This window comes from Morone saxatilis, unplaced genomic scaffold (assembly GCF_004916995.1).
Source record: "Morone saxatilis isolate NCDOM2014 unplaced genomic scaffold, NCSU_SB_2.0 Contig12, whole genome shotgun sequence".
Taxonomy (NCBI): Eukaryota; Metazoa; Chordata; class Actinopteri; family Moronidae; genus Morone; species Morone saxatilis.
The window spans coordinates 3,132,238-3,141,841 of record NW_023339674.1 but is presented as its reverse complement, the minus strand read 5'-3'; the positions used below and the strand labels follow the sequence as shown (position 1 = coordinate 3,141,841).

General features: G+C 37.5%; 1 protein-coding gene across 1 annotated transcript in view; it reads left to right on the top strand.

Moving 5' to 3' along the window:
• LOC118322350 (regulator of G-protein signaling 5-like) overlaps positions 1–9,592 on the top strand; it is a 10,009-nt gene extending 417 nt beyond the window's left edge. The window contains exons 2-5 of the mRNA XM_035654010.1: positions 759–872; positions 2,657–2,718; positions 7,087–7,253; positions 9,398–9,592. Coding sequence (XP_035509903.1) covers positions 759–872; positions 2,657–2,718; positions 7,087–7,253; positions 9,398–9,562 — 508 coding nt within the window. The 3' untranslated portion in view covers positions 9,563–9,592. The remainder of the gene's footprint in view (positions 1–758; positions 873–2,656; positions 2,719–7,086; positions 7,254–9,397) is intronic.
• The last annotated feature ends 12 nt before the right edge of the window (positions 9,593–9,604 follow it).

Below are 9,604 nucleotides of genomic sequence, written 5' to 3'. Positions count from 1 at the left end.
TTGCTGGAAATCCTTTTTGAGCAGAACTTTTGACTTGAAGAGCAGTTTCATCTGTGTTATTCCAGTTTTATGCTATATTGAACTATTTTTTGTTTTGTTTTTTGTTGCTGTTTTTGGGGTTTTTGCATATTACTCAAGAGAGTCAGAAAAATTGATTCCGTTGCCTATGCACTCAAACCTAAGGGGGATCAGAGACGTTGCTATACCCAGAGCTGAAGAAAAACTTCATGAAACTTGATGAAAATTTTACCCAAATTTACAAAGATCAAATCATAACTATAATAAATCAAACATTTTTAACATTTGGTTTGTATTGGTTTTATGGTGGTGATGCATGACTACATCAAACTTAACTAAATCAATTATAGCACTTCTGATCAAGTTTGACCTCTGTTTTAGAGATTTAGTGTAACATAACAATTAAGAGTAAAAAACTAAAAATGTCATAATATTCTCATTTTGTTTGTTTTGTAACAAGGTTGCCTCTTTATTCAAAGCAACATGAAACCTCTTTTCTAAAGAACTTTTTAAAGGGCTTTTGTACTTTTGTATGGCAAATTACATTCAAAAGTGTATTAATCAGCCATGCTTATGTATTTAATATTATGTCCTTAAATGCAATATACTGGAGTCGTGTTGGAGAGAAGATGATAAAACCTCCCCATCATTAAAACCTTAAATAAACATAACTAGAATATTATTAACAAAGACTCGCAAGTCACGCAAGCCTTCTTCCCCTTCTGCTTTCTGTCACCCAGGGCTAAGGAGATCAAGTCGAAATTGGGAGTTTTACTGCAAAAGCCAGAAAATGCCATCGACCTCATCATCCCCTACCCCGAGAAGACTGAGAAGAAGCCGGAGAAGCTGCAAAAGTGAGTTTCTTTCTCCGCCTCTGGTGGAGGTTTGTTAACCAGATAAATGATGGTTAAGTGGCAGAGCAGAGCCTCGAGCAGGTACAAGATGTGGTGATCAAAGGACATTAAACCTCTCCAGACACAGAAAGGGCTCAGATGTCGGTGTTAGATGGTACAAAGCTTTAGATGCTTCCATTTTATTATGCATTACCTTGAAAAGACTGGGTTAGAGATGAATTATGTATGAGGTATTGAACACATTTACTTTTCTTTTACTTTATTCTTGTTATAGCATATACTTGTAGAGCAATCTTGTAAATGGAAAGTATCCGATTTTGTCTGCTTTGATTTTTCCTGTCAATACAATGGAAATTGTTCAAATTGGACATGGTGGAATTTTAAAGAAAGTCCCCCCAGTGCAGTTTTAAGAGAAATCAGTGAGGCTTAAGCTGAAGGTTTGATTTTGTTTTGCCGTATTCTGTGTGTTCCCTTTAGAGAGATGTGGTTCAATATTAAGACTATATATATCACTCTTTATAACTCTCCTGCCACTGCAATGTTGATAACTTGTATTAGCCTTAGCATCTAAATTTGTTATCCATTAACAGAGTTTTTTTATATATTTGACTTGTCTTTATTTATGATTGCTGAGGATATGTGCCACACTATAGCCCCACAGTGAGAATCTAGACTATGAATAGTGTTGCAAAGCCAATCCAGTGTTCATTAAGCATTTGCTTGAGATTATATTAGGAAGCCTATACAATCAATAATAGATGATAGTTCTGTTGTTTTAGCTGCTTGGGAAACTTTCTCCCAAAGGTGAGAGGAAGGACATGCAGTTCCAGAATCATGACTCCTTCAAATTGTTTCAAGTTTCAGTCCAGTGTGTCTGGTACATATGTCAGACCAATCACAGGGAGAATTTAGACAATCTATTCTCAGTGGATGTTTTCCAGACTTAAGTCTCACAGCGGAGATCAAAGGATGCAGTTTTGCTTTGTGAGACTAGAAACATACATCAAATGTGTCTGGGAATATTTATAGCTTCTTGTTTGAAGCTTTTCAGCAATAGTGACGTATACAGGTTTCACTCTGTAGAGTTTATGTAGAGCCCATAATGTTTGCTCATGGTGAAAAAATGTTGTATATTGTAATGAAGAGAAGAAGAACTCTTTTTATTCTTACACACACACATAGGCTGAAATACACACTTGTGGACATGCGACAGGGAGAGAGATGGTGGAGTGATGGGCTCGCCATGTTAGCGGCGCCCATGAGCAGTTTCTTGGGATTAGGTTGCCTTGCTCAAGGGCACCTCGGTAGTTCACAGGAGGTGAAACTTGCACCTCTCCAGAGTCCACACTCCATATTGTGGTCTGTGGGGTTTGAACCAGCAACCCTCCGGTTCCCAAGCCAAGTCCCTACACACTGAGCTACTGCCGCCCCAATGAGACCCGTTCATGGTAGAACAAAACAAAAAGATTGCAGTTCAGGAGAGAATGTGTCAGTGACCAATAAAATGAAATGGGTTGCTCAGAATCTTTTTGGTAAACTGGTCCTCAGAAATAAATCAGCATTTTAAAGTGTAGTGTATTTCCCCCTGGTAGCTGTTAAATTATGCTGAAAAAAGTCCTGTAGCAGCAACTTAAATAACTGCAGTTCAAACTTAAATGAAAAAGCTTGTTTCCACTGTACACTGTAAAAAATGATGGGGTCAAATTCTGTATTTTCGCTTGTGTTTTGAGATATTTTTAACCAGTTTGAAACTTCCTGACTAAACTGAAGTCTTTTGTGTGCAGGCCTTCTCCTGAGGAGGCTGCTCAGTGGCGTGAGAGTCTGGACCGAGTCCTGAACAACGGCTGTAGGTTGACCCTCTTTTACTTTCACTTATACTGACACTGACACACAAACACTTAATGCAATGCACCCACAGCAAGTGGCACAATTAACTTACATTCTTTCCCTGGAAGCTTAACCTAACTTAAATGATACCCTACAAGGTGAATCTATAAACATTTCTCTTAAGACTTGTTTTTTTGGGATAAGGCTAGGCAGGTAGGTTAACAGATTTTGGCCCGATATAGATTCTGGGTCCTCATTAAGTGACTACATGAACAGATTTTTGTCCCCACTACATAATTCATAGCACAGGGTAATTGTTGGATTTTAATTCTCATTATCTCCGGGGCGGGCCTAAACATTTTCTTGCCACCCCAGCTGTCAAATTTCAAACATTAATTTAGATTATGTTTAAACAAAACATGTAAATATAATGCTGTGCGATGGCTGCATTTTAGACTAAGTGAATTTTACTGAAAAAAGACTGAAAAGTGTATTCGGGAAAATGTCTGAAGATCTGAAGAAGAATCAATTTATCGATTTCTATTTTTTTTTTACCAATAATGTAATATTTTTGGGTTCAAATATCTTAATTTGTGAATCTTATGTGACTGTTTGCAATCAAATCAGCATTATTTCTGCAACCCCACAAAGTCTCCATGCCACACTCATACACCACACAAATATTTCTCTAGATCCTGCCCTGATTATCTCACAGATGTGACTATAAGACACTGAGAAATAGAGCTTCAGATTGGATCTATTTTGACTGACTGATGAAAAATCACCTTCTTAATCTTAGCAAACATCTGTCACATTAAGTCTTAAAATGCTGTATCAACCTACTCCTACAGTATAGTCAAGAAAACAACATGGCTTCAAATGATTTCCTCAATGAAATAACATGACCTGAATGTTGCTTGTTCACGTGCAATTTCAACGAGATGCCATTTCTGCACACCAACATTTTACACATAGCAGAATGATGCTCCATTATTTCCGCACAATAAGAAACGTGCTTGTTAAAATCCAAACACAGGACACATTTCACCTGTTCTGGTAGCCTGTTCCTTAAACTCTGCAGTGTCTCTGCTTTCTTCCTCCCAAGCAAACACTAAGGGCATCATTATTTCATACTATGTGCTGGTTATTATTTAACATCTGGCACATCGGTTTAAAACATGCCTTCCCCGAGGTCTGGTGTCTGTCTAATATACTGTTTAAACAGGTACTGTACACCTAGCAGGGTTTCCATAAGAACCATACAGCTTGTGTGCTTGTTATTTTTTGTATTCACACTGTGTTAGATATCAATGGGACCATTTGTTTGTTTCATTGAATGATGGAGATGATGATTTTTATCGTCTCATGCACATAAACATACTGTATGCCCACCTTGCATAGACTTACAAAACACCACAAACAGCATAAGCATTTTCAAATGATACTAAAAAGTTTACAAATAAACTATACAGTTTTACATAATCAGAATTTCAAACCTCAATATCTAGATTAAAATCCATAAACTACAAATACATTGCATGTCGCTACAATTTTTTTTAATTACATATGCTTCATATGTGTTTCAGCTGGGTTCCTTTATCAGTAATAAATTTTAGATAAAGTCAGTTTTGTGTCCACATCTTTAGGCACAACCTTATTCTGTTATTAGGGTTATTCAGTTTTTCATTTGTGCAACTGCATGTCAAGAAACTCCTCACACCAAATAAATGTATCTCCCAGAGATGTTTTTAGTTGCTTCATAGGCTACTACAGTTTAGCTAAACATAAGTGGCATTTCTCAGATTTTCAATCAATATCCCAATTTGGCTTAAGACCGTAGCAGGTAACTGCAATGTGAATTTTTAATCCGATACAGGTAAATTTATCCAGGATCACTTTTGTCCATTCAAGTATTTTGCTAATGTAAACATCATGTACATCATAATAATAATGTATAACTGAATGTAAATGTAAAAACATGTATGGTGGTTGGAAATGTGTTTTTCTACAGACACCAGCTTCTGGCTCCACTGTATACTTCACAAAGTGCACAGAAAGCCTGAGAGCCAGCAGGACTGATGATTAACTCTAATGGCTAATGGTACTTAGCAATACGTGTAAACTCCCTTGCTAATAAGTCACTTAAGTTTCCCCTGTGCATCAAAACAGACCCACGTACACATGTTACTGACCGGATGATGCGAATGGAGAAGCATTTTCTCTGCAGACCTCAGTAGGTGGCAAAAGACCTTTCTAAGTGGCTCCTTCAGCACAGGGCAAAGAGATTTATGCTTCTCCTGTGTTTGCATGCCTGCACGAATGTGTGTATGCATCTGAGTGTGTATCGGTCCATGGAGGCTATGTGTGTTATGGTAACATCTCCAGGGAGAAGTCTAAATGATTCTACCAGCGTTGATTTATTGCACGGTTGCTGCAGACTGCAGCGCCACAATTATTTACCTACATGAGATTTTACATTAACATTATTCTTTATGCCTTCTCTCTTGTTAATTCCCATGGGCTTCTCAATGACTTATTACCACTCAGACATACAGGAGCACTATCCCCCCTCCTTCGCTTTTAAAAATTGCATAATGCAATGTATATTATACTACAGGAAATAAATAACGTACGATTACTCTCAGATAAAAAGAAGACATTTAATTATAAGAACTTTTCATTGTTTTGTTATCTGAAAGATTACGCAGCTTGTTCAACCTATGAGGGGCAGTGAAGTTAATTGAAACGTACAGAAACTAAGATAATTATGCACATAAATCTGGCAGAACTCTGCTGACATCTAAGTAATTTATTCTAAAAATCATAAATGCAACAAAAACAAACAGTAAACATAATGCTGCATTTACTGCTGGTTGTTGCAGCTCTGAAACACAAACAGCTTGTCATCAGTGCTTGTGCGTGTGTGCTTCGCTTTTGTGTGTCCTTGTACTGAAGGTCTTTCAGAGAAAAAAAAAAGCTGCAGCTTGATTGAGTCTCGGTGCTATTTTGAACCAAACTAGCCATCTAGATTGCAGATAAAAGCCTGGGGCCATAACAGAATGCTTATCATCTGCAGCACATGCTTGTTGAGACAATGGGACCTTTTTCAGGCATTTTGTTAAATTACAATGGACTACATTGAAATAAGTGTTTGTTTTATCAAACCTTATTTTTTGAGAAACACCATTCTACTTTCTACATTGTCCAAACGAAAGTTTTGTTTCTGTTTTGCACACTGTAGTTGTCTGTTTCTGTAAACTGAAGTTTAGTTTAGGTATTTTGAATAAATATAATTTTATTTTCATAATAGTTTTGAAGAAGCTTCCGGACATTTTCTGTCCCTTTATGTTATATAAACATCTGCTTTTTCCTGATCTCTGTTTTGGGTCCATCCAAAAAGGTAAAGAAAACTCTGCAACAAAATGGACAATACATGACACTTTCCTCAATAAAGACCTCCATTATATAATGTTAATTGTGCCTTCCTTTCATTTTCCACTGCTTCACTTCTGCAAATCTGCTAAAATAATGGCTTTTTGAGCCACGGTGTTATATAAATATTCCGTAATGGCTTTATTCAAACATGACAGGAGTATTATGGAAAGAACCACACTGCTAATGTGATATTTGGCATCTGGTAGGCGAGAGGCAATCATTTCACTGCTTGAAAGCAGGTGTAACTTAGAATATAATGATATCAATGAAGAAGCGGTTTCTCAGTTTTCTCACAGGCTGCATCACTGATGTAGTTTGAAACTTATTAAGGTCGTTGAAGTCTTCTGAAAGTTTTAAAGTTTCTTTTCAATTTCATAATTTATTACAGAGAATATTCTAGTACTGATTTTATACAGTCCAACAGAGGAGAGGTAAAAATGACTAAAACATCAGATTATGAGATTTAATTCCCTTTTGATCTCATGCCATATGTACAGCATTTTGTTTAATGATTTTAGCAGCTGGGGTGGATGAAAGCTGTTAATTTAGGGATGGAAACAGATGGTCTGATTACTCTTGTGGTTTTCTGAGTGTCATTTTCCTTTTTAAGGGCCGAGCTGACATTTTCACATAATTTTGGGAATAATGGTGTATATGTAGTAATATAATGACACATTTATTGCAGTGTCACCGCCATGTTTCTACAGTAGCCTAGAACAGACAGACCAAACATTGGCTCTCCATAGAGCCTTTCACATTTTTTGTATTTAGCAGCCACCATAGTTTTTCCTATATGTTTAGAACAGGAGAGTGAGGCAATGGGGTTGTAACCTGCAACTACAACGCTAGATGCCACTAAATCCTACACATTGGACCTTCAAATAACCACTTGTTGTTCTATATTCTATTCCTATCAATACCTCTCTCTCTCTCTCTCTACTCTCTCCATCAGATGGTTTGAATGCTTTCCGCAGCTTCCTGCAGTCTGAGTTCAGTGATGAGAATATTGAGTTTTGGATGTCCTGTGAGGAGTTCAAGAAGACCAAGAACCCCATGAAAATGGCCGCCAAGGCCAAGAAGATCTACGAAGACTTCATCCAGTCTGAAGGACCCAGAGAGGTCAGAGACTCGTGTGACTTCCCCCTTTTTATGAGCTCAACTCCACAGGGAATAGAAAGAGATCATCACATTTAATCAGACATGGTGGGCTTTATATGATGGGTAACAATGTTTCACTCACAAACTCTCTCTTTAATATAACATGAAAGTCACTTTCACTTGTTCACCCATCACTTGGCAATAATCACTTATTACTACTACTTATTCAGATCACTCGTTTTTAATATTTAAATTCTGTGCCAATTCTGCACTGCCACAATTAAGCACAAAGGAGTTTAATATATGCAGAGACATGGCCTTTCATCATATTTTTTGTTAAGGTTAGAATTTTAAATGTGTGCCGAATACATAGTAAATCTATTCTTTGGAAGATGCCCTCTGTATGTTGGCAATGCATGAAGCAGGGATTTACAATGAGTAATACAGGCAGCATTTGTGGAAAAGTTTGTAATAAAAATAAAATTAAAGAGAACTAATTGTTGGAGGCAAAGCTGCCTGAATAACAATGTCCATACATATGATTGAGTGAGAGCCTTTATCTAATCAGTGAACAAATGTGTAGAGAAGAAATACAGACATGCTTGGGTGTAAACAGATGAGGTTACAGACAGAGAATGTACTGAGACTCTGCACGCCAGTGAACAGCACGAGAACACACACAGGTAATATACACACACACGCTTAGCACATTTTCTGCAGTAATTCCATCTTGGGTTAGGGACTTCTAGCTCCCTTTGGAGGTAAATACTGTGACTGACCTGAAGTAACTCCTGTGTCCTTTCTCGCCAAAAGTTAGATGAGAACATTGATATCACTCTCCTGTTTGGTTGTGGGTGGTTGCTTTATATTTACCAAACCGTTAGCTTAGCACAAAGACTGTAAACAATGGTTAACAGCTCTATGGGCTCGGTCCAAAGGTAACAGACTACTGTCTACTGACTACTAGCACATCTAAAGCTCATTAATAACACAATATAAACTTGTTTAATCTGTACAAATACCAAAGTGTACAAACAACATGTTGTGGTCACACTATTTATTTTCCGCACAGGATGACTGGATGAAACAAAACCATCAGAAATAAAACATTGGGCTATTTTTATGATAATTTACGTAAGACATAGTGAGCACATAAAACAATAGCTGTTAAAAACATTTACGAAGTCTAAATTGTTTATGGACTTATTAAACCAGAAAGTGTAAAACAAAAATATGTTACAAGGTAACATTAATGTGATCCATTGCAAGTTTCAATTCCATAACAGTATATTGAAGTACTCATAACCAAGCTACAACAATAAAATACAGCTTGACATTTAGGGCTGGGTATCATTTAAAAAAAACTATGATACCAGTCATAAGAGAGTGATACGAATACTTTGATACTACTTCGGTCAATACCTTAATGGTATTGATACCCAGCCCTACTGACATTATACATTTATGCAAGTTCAAACTATTAAACAGCACCATAATTGGGGCATAATCTTGCCCTGGTGGAAGGGGTTAAGGTGCTGACCCTTCATAGTAAGGTCCCTGTTTCGAGCTGGAAATCCGTGTTGCCTGTCATTCCCGTTCTTTCTCCCCTCTCTATGGTCCACTTGATTATAAAGTCATAAAATAACCCAAAAATACTTCTAAAACGTTCAGACTGCAGTTCATCAACACTATTTATAGTACATTTTACTGCTAATACTTGTTTTTTTCCAGTTAAGTAAAACTTAGGATCCAAGTACATTTCTGTAATTATTTATCATATTTATGGGCCAAAACAGCTTTATTTCAGCTCAGAATTAGCTTTTTATTACCACCAGTCTCCGAATGTTTTTAATGTTGTAAACATCAGGTCTGTGGTTGGTCCTTTCCTTGGAATAATCACACAGGACTTGATGAAGTTTATGTTTATATTTCATTTGGAACAAACATAAGAACTGGACGGTTAAATAAGCAGTGAATGAATACAATAGTATCTTTCCTAAAATGGTATTATGATGATGTGGAATCATCCGCTTCCTCTTTGTTTCCCTCAGTCCTGTCTCACAGGCACATCATCGCATTTCTGCGCACTAACATCATCAGTTTTCACATTTACCATCAATACTTAGTTGTTTCTGACAACATGTCCTGTCGTCTTCCCGCTACAGGTGAACATTGACCACTTCACCAAGGATGTGACCCTGAGGAACCTGGTGGATCTCTCCCCTGCAACCTTTGACCTGGCCCAGAAGAGGATCTATGCCCTGATGGAGAAAGACTCCTTCGGGCGTTTCCTGCGGTCTGAGCAGTACCAGGAGCTCCTGGTCAACTAAGCCTGACCAGAAGTCTGAGGAGCTGGGGTGGGGGGTGGGGGT